This window comes from Durio zibethinus, chromosome 18, assembly GCF_047325235.1.
Source record: "Durio zibethinus cultivar Kanyao isolate XHJ-2024 chromosome 18, ASM4732523v1, whole genome shotgun sequence".
NCBI classification, from domain to species: domain Eukaryota; kingdom Viridiplantae; phylum Streptophyta; class Magnoliopsida; order Malvales; family Malvaceae; genus Durio; species Durio zibethinus.
The window spans coordinates 22,173,341-22,196,097 of record NC_143179.1 but is presented as its reverse complement, the minus strand read 5'-3'; the positions used below and the strand labels follow the sequence as shown (position 1 = coordinate 22,196,097).

Genomic DNA, 22,757 nt, shown 5'->3' with positions numbered 1-22,757 from the left:
CAAAATTTTTACATAAAAAATAAATTTAAATTAATTAAATTAATCACTTGTTGATTACTATAAATCATAATAATTCAATGAAAAAACTTTTTTTTTTTTGTTGTTATATCTTCTTCTAATATCTCATTTTTTTATGATATTACAAATTTATTATTAAAATTTAATTTTAATTTAATTAATTTATATAATCACAATAACACCCAACAATCAAATTTCAATAATTCCATCTCTTTAAAAAAAAACTACCATCCAAGTTTGAATTCTTAGTTGTTAACGGGGACCGAACTAACATATATATAGTAGCTTTCATAGAGTTACCCTGGAGAAATACAGAGGCCAAGGTCAGAAAAATGGGCATTGATTTTAACAGTGTAGGGTGGTCTAGCCTCGTGGCGACTGGTGAGGCGACAGGAATGCAGTTACATTGAAAAGGAAGGGGGTACTTGGAGAAGTAAAAGAGAAGAGAAACATGGCGAAACAGAATTATCGCAACAGGGCTAGGGGATGCCACTGTGTAAGGCAAGATAAAAGACACCTGGAACAGAAGGGCCTCGGAAAGAGTAAACCCCAAAGAATCCGACAAGAGCTGTCATAAGCTCATCTGTGTCTGCCGATGCTGTTGTTGCTGCTGCTGCTGCTGGCGTTTAACCAGCCCTCATAACCCTGTCATGTTCCTGATCTTTCTTTGTTAAAACCAAGCGTGGCCAATGTCAGGATTTGTTTCTCTGCCATTTGTCTCTATTAGCTCTAGGCTGTAGCGTTTACATGTGCATGAGTGATGGGGCGAAATGAGATGGTTACGTTATGTTTGGATTGAGGGAGGGAAAGGGAAGGAGAGAAAAATAAAATAAAAGAAAGTAATGAAAATAGAAAAAAAATTGTTTTGTTTAGATAAATTTTTATTTTAAAAGAAAAAAAAAGGTGAAAATTCATCAATTTTTTTTAATACTTTAATTTGGAGAAAAGCTAAATAAATGAAAGATAAAAAAATTATATTCATAATTTTATTATGATATTAAATTTAATTATGTGATTGATACTTTTTATAAAGATAATTTATTTTTACGAATATTTTATATAATATCACAGTTTATAAATATTTTATGATTTTTCAAGTCTTAATAATAAAATAAATCAAATTATTATCAGAATAAATTAAAAAATTGAATTAAACATAAAATTAAGAATAAATTAATAATTAGTTTATATACCTTATCGTATTAAATATGCTTAATTTTGTTTAAAAAGATTTGTTTATATAAATTATGTAGTATAAAGATATATTTGTATATTATATATTATTTTACAAAAAAAATATTATAATGAATTTTTTTTTTCTTTTTCACTATTTATTCAAACAATGTTAAATTTTTTTTTCTTTATTAATTTTAACTATCCAAATAAGGGATATATGACTATTTTCTTTCATTTAAAAACCTTTCATTTCATTTCGTTTTCTTTTATTTCTTTTTTTTTATTAATATCTATCCAAACATTATATTTTTGCTTACCGTCTTTCTTTTTTTTAGAATTTATTAATGCTTTTAGATAAAAATTCCATGGTTTACAAGTTAAATGACTTATTTTTGTAAAAGACTTGAGTTCTATTGGTGGCAATATGTCAACATGCTATTGAGCTTAAATTCACAACTTCGAAAGTAGTCGATCATGAAATTTATGTTATTTAAAAATTATCAATTTTGTTAAGTATCCAATTTAAAATTAAAGAATAGTAAATGAAAGAATTCAATTTAAATATAAAATTATCATAAATTAAATATTTATTAAATATAAAATAATATTATTTTAATAGATCCCTATCACGTATAAAAGAAAATGAAAAAAACTTATTATATAATAAATTTGAAAAAAGTAACAGAAAAAAATCCCAACTCTAAACATCCAACTTTGAATTTCAAACTTTGAATTTAACCTTATTAAATTGTCCTTGATCTCACTCGGCCTAAAAGGGGATGAAAGCTTTCAAACTATGAATTTAACCTTATTAAAGAAAGGTATAAAAGTAATTAGATCAAATTTGACATTTCAGGTTAAGATTTTACCATATAAAAAATGATACAATGCATGGTTTCAAATATTGTCTACCAATGAAACTTTGTTTCTGAAAAAACACTTAATGTTAAAATCTTAAAAGTCTTATCTTGAAACTTTCAAGTTGAAATAATGAATTTACAGAATAAAAAATACCATTATGATATATATTTGGTCAATTTGATTAATTTTTAATTAAATTATTTTATTTTTATTAATAGAATCAAATTTATTAATTTTTGAATATCATGTATGCCAACAAAACATTTTGTTTTTCAACTCCATTGTTATCTATACTAAGGAAATTTTAGTGCCAACCATGATCATTGAATGATATTTGTAATCCAAGTTCAGGTTAGGAAGATCTCTTGTTGTTGTTGTTTTTTTTTTTTTCTATTTATTAAATCAAGGTGGAATATTGCAAATTATCGAGGAATGAAAACCCACGTCCCACTATCTGCAACTCTTTCTATGAAGCTTCGCGACTCCACCTACCGAAAACACTCACCCTAGCTAGTAGAAAAGAAGCCCAATCATGGAATGAAAGTCTCTCACAAAAGGGCCTCACACCAATGCTTTTCATTTCTTTAATCTTATTTCCATTAAACTACATTTGTTTCCCTGTTTAATTGGATGATCTTCACGTTCCCTCTTTTGACTTTGAATGTGAGATAGAAGAAATGATTATAGGCAGAGACGGATAAAATCTTGAAATTTAACTATTTTTATTAGAAAAAAATCTCAAATATAAATAATTATTGTATTTTGCCCCCCACTAAAATTTCAAAATAATAAGATTATTAGAAATAAACTTAATTTTTAATTTTTTGTTTTTTATCTCCACTAAATGTAAAAAAAAAAAGAAAAAAAGTGTGGATCTTTTATAATATTGAAATGTATATGAATGTATTAACAAAATAAAAAAATAATTGAATAAATTAATGATTCAAAATATAAATATACAATTTATCTCTTTATTATACTTATTGGTATTGGTAGATTGACCTTTTAATGGATTACAAAATATGTTAAGTCATATTGTATTTAATCCAACTTATTCAATAAACTTGTTGATCATGTAGTATTATATAATCCATTTAATAAATATATTTGTGTATATGTTTAAATTTTTAATTTGTTTATTCAGTTATTATATTTATGTTTAAGTGTATAATGTTAATATTATTTCATAATGTGACACAATTAAGACAAGCAAATGTGATTTTTTAAATCTAATTTTTATATAAAAATATTTTTTTTAATATTTTATTACTTTTTAAAAATACTTTTATTATTTTATATTTTTAAAAATATTTGATATTGTATTTTAATTGAAGTCATTTTAAGATACAATAGTTTATAAATAAATATTAATTAATAATTTGTCCCCACTAAATATAAATCTTGAATTCATCCTTAATTATAGATATTGAAATTTGAATTTTAGATATATTGAATGTTACTTTATGCATCGGATTCTTTCTTTTTTACTTAATAAGTATATTTTTTCACTTTTAACAAAGCTGATCATAACGAACATTAATCTCATTTATTTACTAGGGAAAAATTTGCATGCAACCAAACTTCATTAATCTCTGTACTATGAGTTAGGCTGACATTAAAATGGCCATTAACAATTTGGTTTGAAATCTTAAAATGATGAATTGCATTTAGATTTGAGATTAAATAGCTTGCCTAACATGGATAATTAAGTATAGGAGTTTGGACAAATCCTAATATCATTTCTACAATAAAGACAATGTCCCAAAAAAATATTCAATAATCGACAAGGATTTGGTCTGTGACATTCTGGTATACATGTTTTTGCTTAATCCATAGGATTAAGCAAAAACAGTTGGCAAAGATAAAATTAAGCTCCACCAACCGGCATAATCACATTACAGTCATAATAATGTTGTCTAAACACCCCCTAAAATCAATCTAATATAGTATCTTTGATTCAATCATGGGATCATAAAAAAGGTGACCATGCGCATTGCCATGAAAGTTCCTCCCATGACTGCAGCTTGAACTTTTTTTTTTGTTCATAATGTAAGGTTGTCATGCTCATTTGTTAGGCCCTTAACGGGGCTGATCTTCCTTGGTCACAATCTCAGATCATGAGCCACAAGCAAATCAAATTATTGGAAGGGATGCATAAGTCCATGAATGGATTCAGTGTATGCCCAAGGATCATTTTTTAAAAATTAATTATAAATGCATTTATATCATGCACCAATAAGGAACTTTTGTTTTATGTTATAGATTCATGTTTTGGTTGATATCCAATCTAATCCGTTCAAGGAGTGTTGCCAATAAGTAAATTTATTTGTTATGATTTCTAATTGTTATTTATTTGGTTTTTTTTTTATATTAAGATCGTTTATTATACGAATTTGAACTTGAAACAAATAAAGAATATAAAAATTATATTCGAATTATATCACAAATAATTTTTTTTTTTACATAAAAAGATTGTAATACGAGAATTAAAAAAAAAAATTACATATGTTAAAATTCAAGCCTTATATCTATTGAATACCATTTTTTAAGAATTTAAAATAAAGGCTTTTTATGTACAAGAAATGAATGAATCTTTGGCATATTCGACTTTCACATGATATTCTGGTATAAGAGAGGCCAAAGCTTAGGGATAATCGGGATTGAATTCTAATTTTTCATAACTTCGCCTCTTAAGAAGAGTGGATGTACCAATTAAGCTAATCATTTGAATTTTATGTGACATTTTGATAGACAAGTTTTCTCTTAATCCATTAGATTAGGAACAAAGAAAGTTGAACAAACATCAAATTTAGCCCCACCAACCAGCATAAACACATCTCATTCATAATTAAATGGTCTAAATCAAACACCTTAAACAATATCTTATTCGAGGAGTTAAAAAAAAAAAAAAAAGAAAACCTTTGAGAATCAAATCAAATCAAATCAGCCATCACATGCATCAGACATCTGCAACAAATCAAATCATTGGTATTAATTATCAAAATTATAAGCCGTTCGTGAATGGTTTCATTGAGTAACGTGGAAGAAAAAAAAAAAAAGACCAATCCCAAGAGCATTTATATCATTCTTATCCCAAAAAAAAAAAAAAAAAAAAAAACTTCTCACAATCATCCAAAAAGCAATAATATAAACTCTTGCATCCAAAGAGTCTACAATTTCTCATAATCATGTAAAAACAATAATATAAACTTTGCAATGAAGAAAAAATTGTTCTAAATTGGATTGCCTTGAATTAGTAAGGGTTTTGGTTTCTATCATATTTTCAGTGCGATACACTTGAATTTATTGTACCATCAATTAAATTCAAATATTAATTTTAATGAAATTTATTTTATCATAAATTTTTTTAATCATAATTTTAATAATTTTTATTATTATTTTCGATCAAACGAATCTCACAAAGGATCCAAATGGACCTTTGCAAGTTTTCATAGTCTATGTTTTTCCTCCTCTGATTCATGTTTTATGAGCTAATTTGTAATATGGGCTCAGTGGAAACTCAGCCCAAAAAGATAGAGATCATTAAAAGTACAGGCCGTAACCAATTTCGTTTCTTCCTACATAAAATGGATATTTATCGACCATTTTATACTTAAAAAAAGAATAAAAAAGGTTATAGTACATAAGTATAGATTTTAATATGATTTTAAATTGTCTTTGATATAGCAAAATAATTGACACAAGAATGTAATTATAAATCTATTTGAATAAACCAAGAAAATTAAAGGTCTTCAACAAAAAAATGTACACAAATTGTGTGATTTAAAAATGAAATTAACTTCATATTTTCTCATTAAATATGGACAGTATCAAAATTAAAATAAAACCAAAGATATTAATATATTTAATATCTCTATTGCATAAGTTGATTCCTAATTTTTGTACAGAGAATTGTTTGGTAGCTCATTTTTTTTCAATCTATCATTAATATAAACAACTGTGCAGTTGTTGTTCATGTAGGGTCGGATACATGATATATCAACAAGCTTATGTAAATCATCAATTCTAATTTCCGCTTGATGTGATGATTTGTACTGAATCAATCCTCAAGCTTTCCCCTCAAATTGAACAAGTGTACAAAATCTTATATATCAAGTTTGCTTATTTGATCAACTAGAATATGCAGTGGAGGACGCTTTTGAGCATGGGGTTGTTTAAAGTTTGTTCATTGATGGAGCAATTGTCTAGGAAATAATGGAGGGTTTGGTCTTTGGTGATTTGTGGGTGAGATTGGTGGATTTTGAAGGAAGAATGGTCAAGAAAATGAAAGGAGCTAAATTGGGCATTTGGATGATAGGAAGGGACCCTTGTTTGTTGTAACTGCTGTTTGAATTTTCTTTTTGGTACAAAGCAAAAGCTGAATCATTTCTTTTCCTTTCTGTCCTTCCTTGTCATTCATCACCCATGATTTCTTTGTCCATCCTCTTTTGATAAGAAAGAGTTTTAAGATAATGATAGGCCAATGAAACATGAATTGGCAAGTAAACTTTTATTCAAAATCGTTGAAATTCAATCGGATTGTTCAAGATTTTGTTGTTTGTATATAATACTGTCAATGTACAATTCTTCATTTAAGCATCGACGAAATAATTAAGATTGGTCGTATATGAAAATGGGATGGAAGTAGAGTAACGCTACACAGAAGGAAGGAGCCAAAGATTAAAGAGAGTTGAAGCAAAGGACAGGAACCAGGACAAGAAAGCCATAGCTGCAGACAACTGATACCTACCGCATAGCTTTGATGGGCAAAATGACGAGTCAGCATTGACCAAGAGACTTGTGACACTAGCAGTTGAGCAGGCTGCGGCTAGTGAGAGAAATGACAAGGTCTGCAATCAGATAAAACACAAATTTTCCATCAAGTTGCGAAAAAAGCGCAACATCTTGGTGATGATAACAAAGCAAAAACCTTGTTACATACCCAGTCTCCCACAATGACAATCAACAGTACCCTTGGTTGTCGTGGTAAGCATTTAATAAACACAGAATATGCATCAACCAGTGCTAATGACATACTCCATGGAGTTACCAAAGCCATGACCGTCACCAGGTAGCTGCAAGAAATTGAAAGAAAAGATTAAATGAATTAATTACCAAACAATGTCATAGCAGTATGTGCAGGTAACGTTCAACAATGGAAACACAAACATTATCTTCTCTATAATCACATCTAATTACCAAGCCAACATTGTAGTTTCAAGCTTGCCATTAATCAAAGCATACCATAAACCAGGCATGTTGAGACAGCAGGAAGCTATTCTCTATTATTCAGCTTTTACTAGTAGCGCTAAGGCTTTGAAGTTGCAAAGAACAGATAAGAGAACAAGCTATACTCCAGCATTGATCATATTGTAAAAAAAGAGTATGATGCGTTAGAACAATTGGTACTTTTAATCTTATCTCATAAAAACATGGCAAACCTAGCAAAACAAAACAGTAATTAGATACGAGAAACTTGAAGTAACAATCTTCATAACGTACGTAAATCTGAAATCTCCCCACAAAGTAGTTACATTCTCATCTTAAAACAGATCCACATGAGTTCTGCTCATCTACAAAATTTAGACGGCAGAAATGGACAGTGCCGTATTATCTCGTTTCATCTATCTAGAAACATGCAAAAACAGGGTCCCCAAATCAAGGAATAAACACTAAAACATACAATACAAGATTCATCATGGTTCCTGATAACTACTTTACAATCAAGCTTCTGAGAAATTCCTATTGAAATAGGAGAAAAAACAAACAATTCGCTCCTCTTTAAACTCAGTAACAATCATTAGCCCAGGCCTCCAGATAACAATATTCAAAATCAAAATTTTGATTGAGCTCAACAAATAGCAAAGACACAGGTACAATAATGGTTTTAATAACTCTAATTGTTGATTCTCCAAATTTTCATATAGTCTTAATAAACTATACTATAATCCTTACTGAAGCATCATAGTTAAGCAATTAAAAGCATTTGATATTTGCATATCCCTGCACCCAAAAGAAAAATAAAAATTGCATACAGTTCATTTGACTGTCCCACCCCTTTGCTTATGTTTGATCACTCCTCTCAGATAATTTTCCCCTTCCAACCATTATGTGCAGTCATCCATAAGCACCACTCTTCCCTGGTGAAGCATGTCTCACCATGGTACCCAAATTGCTAACAATATATGAATATAGAAAATAACCCAATACTTCTTTTTAACCTCAAATCCTTTTAGAGTCATCAAATTCTCATCTCATTCATTTTCTATCAAAACCTCCTAGAAAGGCTTCCTTTCAAACAATTTCCAAGTTATCACTAGGAATCAGAACTTTTGCTGTCGCCAACGATGGTAAAGCTGTTATTTTACATGGCAAAAAGACAGACTAAGATTTCCTAACCTCAATCCATTTCCTAAACAAAATAGTACTAGATTGAAGGCTTCTAAATGTACACCAGAAATCAGCTATCAAGTAAATATTAAAAGCAGAGGAAGGTATTAAAAGCTGTCAATAAATTAAATTCCAATAAAACAACAGATATAAAGACATGGGTATTGAAGATTAAAGGCTAAAGAGAAAGAAAAAACCAATTTTTGACCAAAAAAAGAAGAATTTAAGCTTTGGGAGTTACCTGAAAGAAGTGTAGCTAAAGAATCCAACATCCAAACACATGAAGAGAAGTGAAGCGGAGGAGAAAATTATTTGTCCCAAACGAAGAGCCAAGCTAGCGCTTGTTCCCAACGCCCCTGGCACTTGCTCCATCATCCTTCATGCCATCTTGTCTCTCTGTTCCTCCATCTTTAATTTCCCCAAAAAAAAGGTCCCAAGAAAATGAAAACAGGCTTAAAGAGAAGAATTGGACTCGAAAATTACAAAAATTATGTTATATATATATATAAAAAAAAAAACTCCGGCTTTGGTGGTTGTTTCCTATGACAAAGAAATTGGAACATAAAGAAGAAAAGACAGGAAAAAGACTGGATGGTTACGCTGGATCATTGAGAATGCGAAGTTTTTCTAACAGAGTTTTTGGGTCAATTTTTATTCTCTCTCTTCATTCTTACATTTGTAAAGACTTTGTCTTGTCTCCAAATGATTTCTCCATTCTGATTCTCGTACGTGGATTCCCGTGGCTTTCCGTTACCCACCCTTTGACATATTTTCATGTCCCATTCTTACTGACATTACTTTTCTTCTTTTTGGTGTAAAAATGCCCCGTCCAATTTGTTTTCTTGTAGTTTTTTTTCCAAAGATGACGCCATTAAACTCAAGCTATTTCATGGATAATGAAATAAGATTTAATTATCAACATTTCAGGCATATAACAGCCCATTTTTTCATCCACTATGAAATTTCATTTCCCAGTTTAATAGTTCCTCTTTGGGATTTTAGTTTTAATAAAATGGGATGAAAGTCAAAGTTTTATAAAGAGTAGAAATTTGAATAAATCGTTTAAAGATTAGTTTAATTTGACAAGTTGAGTTGATTAATTTGAACCATACAAAGTTGGTTGCCGGGCCAGACAATTTGAACCCACAAAAGGGTATTTTTAAGGCAGACCTAATTCCTTTTTTTTTTTATTTATTTATATTTTTTTTTATAAAAAATTACAATTGAAAGATAACAAATAAAATTATATATATTAAAATTTAAAATTTAAACTTGTTAAATACTACATTTTTAAGGTAATTAATGCAGATTAAATGAGTTAAATTCTAAATTGTTCGTATATTTAATTAATAATACTATTTATATATATCTTATTTTATAGAGTTGGTTGATCTGTACTTCATGTTGGAACAGCTAAAACAATGAAATGAAACTGTCCATTTCATGATTCAATGATTTCTTGCCAATGTTCAATGATTGAGTGTCTGCATTCTTTATCTTTTTTTTTTTTTTTCAAACTCAATTATTAAATAACATATCTTAGCATTACAGGCTAGAAACCTGAATGCTCCCTGCCATTACTCTTCAACGCTTCCCTCCTAACTATTGGGCCGAAAGCTATAAACTGAGGTCTGAGGTCACAGGTGGGATGATCCTAGGCTGAATGGCAGTAATATTTTATACTCCAATTAAGATTGCATTACTGAAATCAGGGCATTTTCTATAGAACAACGATTGGCACAAGAAAAAGGACAGCAAGATCGAGTCCAAAATATCATCAACCAATCACACTATGTTAATACATCCAAGTTTTACTATTTTATGTATTGCTTCTAGGGGAAACTAGTAAACTGATATGAATTGGCCATTTCATTCAGCCAAAAGCTTCGGAAGTTTTCAATGGCCTTAACTTTTGGTTTCCATTTTTGGGTATTTTCCTGGTGTTTACTTCTCCTGTTTCTCATTAGAAGGCTATTGATTTTGTATCAAAGAAAAATAAATGTGTCATTTACTTACTGCAGTTACCTTAATTTATCAGAACCAACATAGTGATATACAAAGAAGATAATAATTTCAATGCTTCTCATTGGGTTACAGCAAAGTTTAGCAACAGCTTCAAATTACAAAATCTGAACCAAGAATAAATACATTCATACAAAACCTCTCTATGATTCAAGCTGAGCATACCAGATACCAGTGATCTTCACTTCCTTAGGAGTTTTGGCACCCAAATCAGTGTCAGATGGCTGAAGGCTCTCAAACACACCAATTACTTCTCCGGTCTCAGGCTTGCTCTTGGTAACACTCAAGGTGATTTTGCCTGATGAAGATGCAGCATTCTTGTTGTTCTCCTTAGCTAGCTCTTCCTCATCTCCTCTTCCTCCAGCGGGCAAAGCAACTGCATTGTCATAACCGGTCGAACCACCCCTTCCCTTTGGGTCCAAGAAAGATGAACCACGGTAGGATGGTACGAGGAAGTCTCCTCCAAAGCTCTCAGGTTTGCCTGATGCCACCAATTGCTTGATGGTGAAAAGGAAGGGCACACGTTCACCTCCAGGAAGCTGAACTGTCACAGCAGCGTAATCAATTCCATCTTTCTCCTCAAATTTGACAGTGCCATCAGTAGATACTTCGAAAGGTCCCTCGATTTCATCAAGGGTGTAGGTTAAACGGGTCATGAGCTTGGTTTTTTGGAACTCCGGAGCGGCATTCTTGTTAACACCCTCAGCCTTGACAGTGAAGGAAGTGGGCTCTAAGCAGAACTTCTTGGTGTAGTATTTGCCAGGCTTGAAGGCAAATGAGTCAAGACCACCGTCGATGGTTGGGCACTGGTTAGCAGTTCCTGTTCCCTTTACTTCCATGTATGTCTTGCTCTGGATTTCATCAAAGGTTAGCCTCTTTGGAACTCCTTCAGCGCTTGCTCCCTTCAAAAGAAACGAGTTACAGTTACATAATGTTCAGATCATAGTATCATCAACTCTTTCTTAGCAAAACTAAAATGAAAATGGAAATTGTCCACCAAGGTGGACTTTTCTCTAAAAATCATAAGGGCATATTAAACAAACAAAAAGAGAATTGGAGCTTAGTCAGAGGAATAAAATGAAGCCAAAAGAACTATACCGAGACAACAAGAGCAGATGTAGCAAGAGCGAAACCAGCGACCTTGGTAGCATCAAGACACTTTTGAGCCAAGTCCTTAAGGTCAGTTTGCAAGGAGCAAGTCAGCCTAGCACCAACAGGCTCCAAACCAAACGAATTAGAAACGCTCTGGGAGGACCTGAGCTGCGTGCTGGTCCTAGATGGCACACCAACCTTGCTTGGTTGCATGAGGGTAGCGGCTGCTTGTAGTGAGGCTGCCATCGTTCAAACTCTGAAAAGAAAGAAACCCCTTTCTGTGTTTGTGTCAGGAAACGAGGAAACTCCAAAAAGGAGTGTTGTTTTAGTGAGAACGAGGGGGTGAATGGCAAATTTTTGTGGCCATTATTTTGGTGGCATTGGTGTGAGTAAGATAAGGGGATTGGATAAGGGATGTTCCTATTGATGGAATGAAGCTAATGTCCTTCGTTTCACGGTTTGCCATCTGGGGATTTTGTCTAACGGGATAAAGATACTGTTTACTTCAGAGTGGATGATGATGTGGAAGATGTTGAGATTTTAATGTTGCTTGGCTTTGGCCATACAAATTTTGCCTGGTTGTCCTTACTCCGCTGGGGATCACTGGTTAGACTCAGGCTGTCAGTTCAGGGTAGAGGTGAAAAAAAAAATCGATCTAAAATTTTTTATTTAATTTAAATCAAATTTAAATATTAAATAGATATATTAAATTTAAATTAAATATCGAATCTAAATATAAAAAATTGAATTATATATTTTTATTAATTTATATATACTTAAATTTTTATAAAATAAAAATAATAATTATATGTATTTATTTAAATATATTAAAATTTTTATTAAAATAATATAAAAAATAAAAACTTTAAAATTAAAAAATTAAAAAATTAAAAAATTATAAATCGAATTTATAAAAATCTATTGAAATCAAATCAATTTTTTAAAATTAAATTCTAAAAATTTATAATATTATATATTATTAAAAAAATAAAAAAAATCAAATTAAATTCAATCGAAACGATTATTACCGCTAGATCAGGCTAATGGGGCAAATCCAAATCAAAATCACTTTCATCAACTTCTTCCTTTTGGGTTGTGATTAACTATTATGGACCCTCAAGAGAAATCCCAAATGAAAAAAAGTTCAAAGCCCAAATACTGATAGATTCCAAACCCAATCCAAAATGAAGGATATAAAAAGTTATAACAGGCCTTTTTAATTTTATTTGTAGCAATTTAATTTACAATATTATGATTATCACCTTTTCATAAAACCGAACTTTCATCCCACAAAAGATTAAAAATCCCCAATTTTTATGGATTAATTTTTTTTTAATATTTCTTTAAACACAGTCCAAAACCTTGAGATAAAGAAAAAGAGAACAGTTCAGAAATGCTTGAAATTTAGTATTTCTTATTTTTATACGAAAAAATACTCAAAAATGCAAAAATAACCATTTCAAAAATCAAAATTTCATCCCCAATATAAATTTCAGCTCAAGCTAAAATCCTTTGAGATTAGAGCATATTTGCTCGGAGGTAGTTGAAAGGTTAATCACAGGTAATCCTCATTAACCCTAAACCAACCTCACCATTGCTTACAAAAATTTTTATAAAAATATTGAAAAAAGAAAAATCTCTCTTTCTTTATGGCATTCAGAATGAGTAGAAAGTGATTGATCATCACAAAACTCAGGCAGTTTTATAAATTCATCCTCATTATGCCTTGAAAACAAGAAAAAATCGATTTTTGATTATTTTGATATAAAAATATAATTAAAAAAAAGGATAGAATATGGGTTTCTCTCAGACAAATGCCTCGATTTGTCGTCATGATTTGAAAGAATGGAAAAGCTTCGGACTCGTCATCATATTCGATCGTCACCGAGATACCCCTTATAATCCACCATTTACTATCCTTCAATTTAATGATAAAAAAACCGCCATTGATGAAAACGAAACAATTATGCTCTAAAATGGAATCGAAAGAGGAACGGAAGGGGAAGCTTTTTTTTTTTGGGCACCTTTCTGAGATTTTAGAACGACTTGAGTGTGCAAAATCAATGGTGAAATGCCTCTGGCTTCCTTTTATAGGCGAAAAGTGATTTAGGGTTAGGGATTTTCTTTCTGTGGCTTCAATCCTCACCCTCCACATATGTCAAATTTACAAAATAGCCATCCGGCTCTTATCTGGCCCTGATGGGTTTCAGCTGTGACCCAAGGTCTATCACAGGTAGAGGTATGAAAAAAATAATAATAATAATAATTGTTTTGAGATTGTATTATTTGATTTGGTTCTTTTTTTTTTTTTAATTTTATTTGGATCAAATTTAAATATTAAACATATATATAATTCAGATTGAGATATAAAAAATTTTTAAAAAAAATAACTGAATCAAATTATATATTTTTATTAATTTTAATATATATAAATTGATTTATATATATATAAATACATAAATAAAATTTAAATATAAATAAACCGAATTTATTTGAATTGATAAAATTTAATTCGGATTAAATTAATTTCAAGATAAGTTCAATTCAAATTTTAAAAATTTATAATATTATACATTATCTAAAAAAAAACAATAATTCTAATTCAATTCAAACCGTTATTATATCAAATCTTTGAATATAACTTACTCTTTTCCTAATTATTTAGTTTTTCAATAAAAAAAGTTGAATAATGTTTATTTTCAAGAAATTGGAATTAGAATTGGTTTTTTTTTTTTTTTTGTGAAAATGTTTTTTTTACCAAACTTTTGTGAAAATATTTAGACAAGAAAAAATTATCCATTGGAAGATGATGGTATATCACAAAACTTAACAAACATTTACTTTGGAATTGCATATTGCAAAAACTTGTAATAGTGAAAATCACACTTATATCTTATAAATAAAATATTTAACTTTTACCAACTCAACAAATTCTTCTTCACAAAAAATTTAAATTTTAATACATCACGGGCAAGGATAACCATAAATAATTGAATTTAATATGCAATAATAAATAAATAAATAATATATAACAAATTTTCCAACTAAATATAGCAAAATAGAAATACAAATTATTTTCCTTCATAAGAAAATATACTTAACAAATTAAATTATTGGATATTTATGAAGGCTTTGACACATGGACAATGAACATTAGAAATCATGACATTAAAAAATACTAATAATAGTTTTTGTTCAAGTTTAGCAGAGCAGCAACAATTCAGCATTGTACCGAGTGTGTGCCTAGACGAAGTGAAGCACCAGCGACCAGACAGGGTAGACTATAAGAAGGATAATGCCGATGGTGTTTGATATTCCATGGCTCTGAGTGAAGGAATTCCGGAATCCACCCGATGCTCGGATGTGCTCTTGCAGTAGGTAACAGCCGATGAGGAGGCATATCAGAACTCCAACCCAGCTGCCCTTCAAGGTGACTGCAAAGAAGTTTGGAGCCACCACCAGAAGAAGGATCAACGATCCTGGCATCTCCAGCCAATCTGGAATCATCAACGAATGATTGTATCGGAAAAGGGGACTAAAACAGTACGCACTGCAGGCAGAAGTACCCTCTGGCACAATAACGCAGATGCTTTGCACTCAAGCACAAGCAGTGAGATGTTTTTGTTTGTATATAGTTATGGATTGGCATAAAACTATTCTGGTAAAAGGAAATGTTGAAATGCATGGAATCTCAGCCATGGCATCAATGGAACAAAGTAACACAAACAAGTGTGTGAGTTCTAATTGAGGAACATGCACTCTAGAAATAAGAGCAATGCAGTTAGACTTGTTTTGCGTGATATACATTTGAACAAAGTATATCTGAATCTCAAATACTAAATCATCAAAGTGACCAGTCACCATATTTGGTCGGGAATATGTATAGATAATTAAATTGGAAAACCAAAATAAAAATCAATGAAACTACCAAGGCAAAAACTCTATTTGCTATGACAAAATCACAATGACAAATAAAGCTTAGGAAGACATGTAAGGAGGGAGGTCAAACCCCACATTTCCCATCCAACCAACAACAAAAAACAATGACAGAAAATTAAAAAGAAAGATACATGTTGTGGCGAAATTTTTCCAAAATTACATGACTGGAAATAACATCTAATAAGTAGGGAATCAATAATAAGCAAGTTATTATAAGCACCAGTTAAAAAGCCAGAACATGTAACCATTGTCAAAGCCAGAGTTTTGATTCCATATGAGATCAATTTGTGTTTGTTATTGACTTATTTTCAATGTCTACATGAGAGAGAGAGAGAGAGAGAGAAGGAGATATGTGGAAAAGTTTCGCTTTCTTCAACAACATAACATGTCAGTTGCCACAGTTAGAAGAATAACAGAGCAAGATAAGTATTACAGCCTAAATAGTGTCGAACTTATACCTGGAAAGTGTCGGGGGAAGAACAGCCTTAGAACAACTGCAATGAATGCAATCCATTTTCCAACCTCTCCCCTGAATGTATTTAAATGGATACAGGAAATATACTTAAGCAGAAGAAAAAAGGGGGCAAAGAAAAAAGGTAGTAAAGATTCTCACCTTAGAAAGTCGAACAGTACTGAAGGAAGACTAAAGAAGATATAAGGTACCAGAAGAGAAGTTAACATGTTCGTTCTCCAGTTTGTTCGGTCCAGGATTAACAAATAACTGCAGAGAACATACAGAAATTTTAATTGCAACATTACCAGCTTGTTATAAACAATATGGCATTTATGAAGTTCAATTTAAATAGCAAAATGGAGATTCAACACTAGGTTAGAAATGAATCACAGTCATAGTATAAGAGAAAGTCCAGTTATTATAAGCACTGGGTCTGAGTTTAATAGTTAGATCAAAGATAGGATTAAAGAAAATACATGACCACCAATTTAGTATCTGTTGAGAGTAATCGCCAACTTTCTCTTTCTGTCCCATCTTAAAACCCAATAAAGTGGTAAAAATGAAGCAGAATAGGATCAGGTTTTTAATTTTTCGTATTTCACAAGTATCACAGTCCATCCTCTCTGCAAATTTGACAATGCATAGATGTTCTTATGAACATTACAAAGAAGTTAAGACAGAATGAGCTCAAAACCTTAACCAAATGGCTAAGGCCCTGAGTTCTGCTTAGCTGCTTTAATTAAGCCAATTTGAACAAGCAGCAAATAATGGCTCAAATAAATTGACAATCTGAACCACATATCCCGCAATTTGCACGCAAACAAAGTCATCAAATCATTAACTTCATTGGTATATAATACAGTAAATCTGTGTCTTTAAAGATTTTGTCAAGAAATCAGTTTCAACTTCCATTTTATTGATATTCTAGTAAAAGGTGAGATTTCCCATAGGCATATGGCCACATAGCATAATGTGTCAGCTGGTTGGATCCTTATACCATTTAAAAGCATTAATGGTTGCTAGCTTAGGCAATAGCCAGTAGTACTTGATCTCTTCATTCAAACTGATAATCTATTAGTTCAAAGCACCTTTTTAGACAAAGGTATTTGCCTTTTTTTTTTTCTTTTTAGCACCAAGTTTCCTGAACTCAAATTTCCTCCCCACAATGAAACATAACTTTAAGGAAATAAATCTGACAGGAAAGAGATAGATAAGTCCCCTGCTAAGGTGACATAATTTGGTTAAGTATAACAAAGCGATCCTAACAATGACTGATACCAAACCTTCAAAACTAACAATTTAGAAAATTACAGATACACATGTAAAAATAAGTTTAATATTCAAGAAAACCAAGCCGAATTAAAAACATGACTGATAAGCACTTTCCACATAGGACTCTTCTCCACCCATCAAGGATAACCATATATATTAATAGACCCAACTAATCCAAAACCACTAACAAATCTTAGGAAATTTAACAACCCATTAGAAAAAAACAAAACCCAGTTTTATATAAAGGTCAGAGAAGAAACTTACATAGCCGAAAATGAAGCAACCCATTTGAGAAAAGAAGTTCCAAAACCAAGACCTCCAAGCTTAGTTGCATCCTTGATTAGTTTCTTTGCAGCCAGCTTCAGGTCATGGATATCAGAACTGATCAATTCTTCAGCTACAGGATCAGTTTTCATAGCCAAATACTCCATTCTCCCCATTTCTCAGCTTTTTTTTGCAGATCTAACTAAAACAAATGAGGGTTCTTCAGAAATGAAAAATGTTATGATCTTTTCAAGTAAGAAGAAACTAGCACAATAATAAGCGACAGATAGAAAAGATCTAAGAAAAGAGTGACAGACAGGCAGTTTACCTTTGCTTTTGTTTTGGATCTTATCTGATTGCTTATTGATGCAAATTTACTTTGAGAGTTTAACAGTAAATGGGAGGGACCCCTTTGGTTTTTTTCAGGATTTCAGATTAGTTTAAAGTAAAAGGGAATGTGAAGAGGATTCCGAGTTTCGGATCATGACTGTATTCTCGGCTTTGAATGTGTTGGAGATGAGGGACAAAGCTTTTGCACGTGGCTTTTTCAGAACTGGAGATTTGTTAGGTTGGCCCATGGAAAGCTGCTGTTGTTAAAAGCTAAACCAACCATCGATAAGATCATGGGCCTTGTATAGTACCAATGGGCCTACCGTAGTTTTCAATTCCTAATCCATTGTTGCATAACCAAGTAAACACTGATAACAGGGCCGAGAGGAAAACCGAAAAAATAAAAAATTAATTTAAAATTATAGTGTTCAATTTAATACGGATTATTTTTTTATTCAATTCATACAAAGTTTGAATATTAAATTTATATATTATGTTTGAATCAAAAATTTTAAATTAGAATAAAATCGAATCGAATTAAATTATATATTTTAATTAGTTTTATATATTTTTAAAATTTTTATAAAATAAAACAATTATTTTATATTTATATTTATTTAAATATATTAAAAATCATATTAAAATAATATTTAAAAAACAAAAAAAATTAAATTTAAAAAGTTGTTGAATCAAAATAAATTTTAAATCAAATTAAATCAATAAAATTTGATTCAATTTAAATCAAAAATTAAATATTTATAATTTTATATATTATTTTAAAAAATCAAATCAAATACAATTCGATTATCACTCTTAACTAATAAGAAAATAATGTTGACCATAAAAGTGAACTGAATTACCCTGTTCAGCTAGTTGCTTAAGATCCCATTACTAGGACTAGTTTGGATTCTATCACATTTTCCATCTGATAAAATTCAGATTTTTTTTGGGACTAATTGTATCGCTAGATGCATTTAAACAACAACTTGTTGATGCAAATGTACCCTTAAAAAGGTTAGAGATGTTATCCACTTATCCTCTAAAGTCCAACCTAGAGAATGCTGGAGACCCCTCAACCAATTATCAGAAAACAAAAAGTCTCACGCCCCCAATTCCGGAACCTAATTATACTTTTGGAAGATAAAAAATATTCTCTGTCAAAGTCAGCAATTTAACACTACAATTTGCCGTTTTACTAATCATACAAACAAGGTACGCATCCATCCTATGTCCTGCTTTGAATTCTGATTATAGTCCTATTATACCCAGGACTCCTAGAATTATTGATCTTGGCAAAACACAACATTTTCTTTTATTGCATACCAAATTTGGGTGGGAATCTCGCCAAACAACTCTACCTCCCAACACCTTTGACCCCTACAGGCTACTACTACAACCATTTTCATTTTGTTTAAGAAGAACTTGTGAAAATGGTCCCAAAATGGGTGCCCTGAGAAGGAGGGTCGAAGGTCAGAAACTTCGAACTCATTAAAAGATGAAAAATAAACAAAACATAGAGCTGAAGGAAACATTTTCTTGTGATTTTAGTTTGACTCTTAGTTCATCTAACCCCCACCCAAAACAATCCAAAAAGTAATCATCATGGCCATGATGCTTCCAATTTCTAAAACTCCAAAAGCAAAACCAAAGAAAATGCCCCCACACTTCAAAAAGTGAGGCTTTCCCCATCTGCCTTCTCCACTAAACCCCCGTGAGTTGGCTATCACCACTGACCAGCCATTTTCATTTACTTCCACAATCCCGTTTGCCTCAAAAGATGCGTTCAATCAACCAATCCACAAAATTAATGATTTAAAAAAAAAAAAAAACAAACTTTCCTTATTTCCTTTTTTTTTTTTGGGCGTTTTTGTTTACGTTGCACGTTAAAACAATCATTTGACAGTTATGTTCCTGTGCGGGTAGCTCTACGGTAGATGCCTTCTTCTTCCCGCCTCCGCAACCGTTGATTCATGAGAATCACAAACTTGAGTCTTGAATTTACACCCGAACCTCCTATTCAACGACCCTCTCCAGCCACCGCCACGTGGACCTTCATTCTCAATCTTCTGGATCACTTTCTTCATCGTGGAACATTCCCTCTCCAGCTGATGCACCCGCGTCCTCATGCTGTCCATGTCCAGCCGCAGCACCTGATTCTCCCTCACGGCCGCTCTCCACGTGCTATTCCCTTCCTCCCCACGTGACACCGAAATCGCCACCATCGTTTCCTCCTCTTCTTCCTCGTCCTCTTCCTCCCTCCTAGCCTCCGACAACCTCCCCCCATTCATGGGCGACACTTCCGCCGCCAACAACGTCCCGGCGATCGCGTGACGTAGCTGCAATTGCTCGAAAAACAATACTTGCACGACCGCGCGTAATGGTAACCGCTCGTTTTGTGCCGCGTGTGTGCACGCTTCAAGCGTTAGCTTTTGACAATCTAACACTCCGCATATCTTTTCCCGCTCTGATGCCGCTATCCAAGGATGCGCCTGCAAAAAAAAAACCCTCAATCAACTAACTTCAATCATAATTTTTACAATTTAAGCCTTTTCTTTTTCTAATTTTACCTTGAGGTACAAATCAACAGCTCTGTAAAGTCCGTCGTCGAAGTTTCTAGCTTGGTCAGTAAGGGAAATTGCAAGATTATAAAACTTCTCCGGCTTCAAATTCACATCGGATGCGATCTCCGATAGGTAACCGTCGATTAATTTTCCTACGAGCAACAACGCAGGCGGTCTAACATTATTATTAATATTAATAATGTTATTGTTGTTACCTCCGGTTTCGGCTTCGATTCCAGCTGCTTTTCTCTCTTCTAATCCGTCCAAAAAATAACCTAAAATCCTCTCAATGCAATCAACGTCATAGAGCGTTTCGTTGAGATACGAATAGCTCGGAATTAACAGATCATCTAACGTAGCTTGCTCGAGCTGGAAGCCGATCTTCTTCTCTATCGCGGCTTTGCTGGATTCCGAAGTGTTTAAAATGTTAGCGGTTCGTAACAAACCGAATAAGAACCGCGTAGCGGTTGATGATCGGGAGGGGCTCTGTTCTAACGGAAGGTTCGAGATTATAGTTTCCAAGATCTCTCTCTGTTCATTCTCTGAAACAACTGAGGCCGACGACGACGACGGTTTCCGATTTGACCGCGACGTTCCGGGAATGTACTTCTTAGCGTAACACATAAGGCAGCTTTCGATGATCTCTGGACTCAGATCTCGCATTTTCAACGTTAAAATCAAGCGTTTAAACAACGGCAAACTCAGCAATGCCAGATCTTCAAACCAGGACTCTACATTGCTCGTTCGAGCCAGAGTTTTTCTTCTTAAACCGGTTTCAATTCCGTTCCATAAAGCTTGACTCGAAGCGCCTTTAGCTTCAATGATTCCATCATTCACTGGCCAGCCAAACAGAGTCGGATCTGTAGAAGAAGCTCTCGAAGCGATCGAATCAATCAATCTCTGAACAATGCCTAAAGATTCTGCTAAAGACATTACCGATTCGCAAGATTTTAACGCTTTGATCGACTCTTTAAGGCTTTTAAAAACGGATTGAGAAAGGAACCGTTCGGTTTTGGAAATAAGGTTATCTTCGGAGAACTCATCAGTCATTTCGAGAAACTCGGCGGCGCAACGGAGAGGAACGACGGTGGAGGAGGAGAGATCGATTTTAACGCCGTAACAGAATTTGGCGGCGGTTTCAAAAGTTTCCGAACCACCCGGAAAATCAGGAAGAGATATTTGGTATTGATCTTCTCCATCTTGTTGTTCTTCATGATATTCTTCTTCCTCTTCCTCTTCTTCTTCGATTTCGCTCTCGGTTTCACGTTGCTTTTGTTTGGTAACGGTTGCAGTAGATGATTTCCGACCTTGCTCTGCTATTAACTGATCAAGTTTCCGGCTTTTGGACATCAAAGGAAACTGAAATTTTTTTTTTAAAAGAATCATTGAACAGAATAAATGGTTGTTTTAGTTGAAAACTATGGAAAATTCAAAGCTTTTCGAACCTTATGGAGATGAAAAATCATGTAATCAACTTCTATTACAATGTCACTTGGTAATCCAGTGGCACAAAACCTGCAAAAAAAAATGACAAGAAAAAAGTTACATTTTTTTGTAAGTTTTTTGAGGCATAAGAAAAAAAAATTGAAATGAAAATCTAACCATGCTTGGCCTTTAGAGCTAGGTTTGTCAGCTGCCATTTCTTGTTGAAGTAAAAAATCTTCAGTTATTTGAAAATCTGTTATGAAAAACCTAGAGCAGATCCATTCATGGCTTCTGTTTTGTCAAGCTTTCAGTTTTAGAGGGTTCTGGGTGTGGGAAGAAGCAATTAGTAATATAAAAGCGAAGAAAGAGAAGATTGGGAATTGACAAATGAAGGTTGAACAAATTTCGATAAAGGAGGATCAAATTTTTATATAAATTTTTTTCTTCTTTCTCTGAATCACATCAGAATCTCAAGTCTCAACCACCCCAACTCTCTCTCTCTCCTAAAACGTCAAAGAGAGGGAAAATGGGACTGAAAAAATATAGCTTTTTGAAGAAAAGACCGTATAAAGGAAGAGCAATCAACTTCCCATTTGAGCAAGTAACTGTGCATTCTTTTATAATTACTAATACTTTTACCAACTCCATATAATAGAACAATTATCCCAATTGTGCCAAAACAATGAATCATGAAAGGATAAAACCTCATTTAGTCTTTAAATTAAGATTGTACTTTTTTTTAATGTAATACTTAAATAAAAAATTTTAATTAAGAATTTAAATTATATTTTTATGTATTAAATTATTTTAATTTTTAATAATATTTAAATATTAACATAAATGACACATCATTATAATGTGATTTAAATATGATTATTATATATTATTTTTAAAAAATAAAAAAACTTTAAAAAAATTTTATTTAAAAATTATAAATACAACTTATCATATGT

General features: G+C 32.1%; 4 protein-coding genes and 1 non-coding gene across 8 annotated transcripts; all 5 read right to left on the bottom strand.

The window, feature by feature from the left end:
- Positions 1–6,539: 6,539 nt before the first annotated feature.
- LOC111300764 (CASP-like protein ARALYDRAFT_485429) lies at positions 6,540–9,182 on the bottom strand. The gene is made up of 3 exons (XM_089747968.1): positions 8,687–9,182; positions 6,998–7,130; positions 6,540–6,905 (listed from the first exon to the last, which is right to left on the bottom strand). The coding sequence occupies exons 1-3, from the start codon at positions 8,818–8,820 to the stop codon at positions 6,711–6,713; spliced, it is 462 nt and encodes a 153-aa protein (XP_089604094.1). The 5' UTR covers positions 8,821–9,182; the 3' UTR covers positions 6,540–6,710.
- Positions 9,183–10,499: 1,317 nt separating this feature from the next.
- LOC111300762 (oxygen-evolving enhancer protein 1, chloroplastic) lies at positions 10,500–12,203 on the bottom strand. The gene is made up of 2 exons (XM_022896379.2): positions 11,566–12,203; positions 10,500–11,369 (listed from the first exon to the last, which is right to left on the bottom strand). Exons 1-2 carry the CDS (start codon positions 11,803–11,805, stop codon positions 10,611–10,613), a joined length of 999 nt encoding a protein of 332 aa, XP_022752114.2. The 5' UTR covers positions 11,806–12,203; the 3' UTR covers positions 10,500–10,610.
- A 1,157-nt stretch (positions 12,204–13,360) lies between these two features.
- Positions 13,361–13,449, bottom strand: LOC149513882 (small nucleolar RNA SNOR75). Its single transcript, XR_016330191.1, has one exon. It is a non-coding gene; the product is annotated as a small nucleolar RNA SNOR75 (small nucleolar RNA).
- Positions 13,450–14,561: 1,112 nt separating this feature from the next.
- COR413-PM2 (cold-regulated 413-plasma membrane 2) lies at positions 14,562–18,064 on the bottom strand. Of its 4 annotated transcripts, none has more exons than XM_022895605.2 (5): positions 17,817–18,064; positions 17,489–17,686; positions 16,112–16,219; positions 15,957–16,027; positions 14,562–15,056 (listed from the first exon to the last, which is right to left on the bottom strand). In XM_022895605.2, exons 2-5 carry the CDS (start codon positions 17,662–17,664, stop codon positions 14,803–14,805), a joined length of 609 nt encoding a protein of 202 aa, XP_022751340.1. In that variant the 5' UTR covers positions 17,665–17,686; positions 17,817–18,064; the 3' UTR covers positions 14,562–14,802. The 4 variants fall into 4 exon arrangements, with proteins under 4 accessions (XP_022751340.1, XP_022751338.1, XP_022751339.1 ...); XM_022895603.2 differs by having other exon boundaries at positions 17,489–17,690; positions 17,817–18,006; XM_022895604.2 differs by having other exon boundaries at positions 17,489–17,708; positions 17,817–17,956.
- A 1,043-nt stretch (positions 18,065–19,107) lies between these two features.
- Positions 19,108–22,361, bottom strand: LOC111300019 (BTB/POZ domain-containing protein At5g66560-like). Its single transcript, XM_022895602.2, has 4 exons — positions 21,982–22,361; positions 21,825–21,894; positions 20,386–21,738; positions 19,108–20,307 (listed from the first exon to the last, which is right to left on the bottom strand). The coding sequence occupies exons 1-4, from the start codon at positions 22,017–22,019 to the stop codon at positions 19,744–19,746; spliced, it is 2,025 nt and encodes a 674-aa protein (XP_022751337.2). The 5' UTR covers positions 22,020–22,361; the 3' UTR covers positions 19,108–19,743.
- Positions 22,362–22,757: the final 396 nt, after the last annotated feature.

What these genes read in the sequence shown, in the direction of transcription:
- LOC111300764 (XM_089747968.1), bottom strand. Translation starts at nt 8,820, where the DNA reads ATGATGGAGCAAGTGCCAGGGGCGTTGGGAACAAGCGCTAGCTTGGCT. An exon ending in TTTAGCTACACTTCTTTCAG is followed by an intron (nt 7,131 to 8,686) that starts GTAACTCCCAAA and finishes AATTTCTTGCAG; the next exon opens with CTACCTGGTGACGGTCATGG. An exon ending in TTGTCATTGTGGGAGACTGG is followed by an intron (nt 6,906 to 6,997) that starts GTATGTAACAAG and finishes ATCTGATTGCAG; the next exon opens with ACCTTGTCATTTCTCTCACT.
- COR413-PM2 (XM_022895605.2), bottom strand. Translation starts at nt 17,664, where the DNA reads ATGGGGAGAATGGAGTATTTGGCTATGAAAACTGATCCTGTAGCTGAA. An exon ending in GTACTGTTCGACTTTCTAAG is followed by an intron (nt 16,028 to 16,111) that starts GTGAGAATCTTT and finishes AAATACATTCAG; the next exon opens with GGGAGAGGTTGGAAAATGGA. An exon ending in CTTCCCCCGACACTTTCCAG is followed by an intron (nt 15,057 to 15,956) that starts GTATAAGTTCGA and finishes TGATGATTCCAG; the next exon opens with ATTGGCTGGAGATGCCAGGA.
- LOC111300019 (XM_022895602.2), bottom strand. Translation starts at nt 22,019, where the DNA reads ATGGCAGCTGACAAACCTAGCTCTAAAGGCCAAGCATG. An exon ending in AGCTCTAAAGGCCAAGCATG is followed by an intron (nt 21,895 to 21,981) that starts GTTAGATTTTCA and finishes TTTTTTTTGCAG; the next exon opens with GTTTTGTGCCACTGGATTAC. An exon ending in CTGTTGATTTGTACCTCAAG is followed by an intron (nt 20,308 to 20,385) that starts GTAAAATTAGAA and finishes TTTTTTTTGCAG; the next exon opens with GCGCATCCTTGGATAGCGGC.
- LOC111300762 (XM_022896379.2), bottom strand. Translation starts at nt 11,805, where the DNA reads ATGGCAGCCTCACTACAAGCAGCCGCTACCCTCATGCAACCAAGCAAG. An exon ending in CATCTGCTCTTGTTGTCTCG is followed by an intron (nt 11,370 to 11,565) that starts GTATAGTTCTTT and finishes TTTCTTTTGAAG; the next exon opens with GGAGCAAGCGCTGAAGGAGT.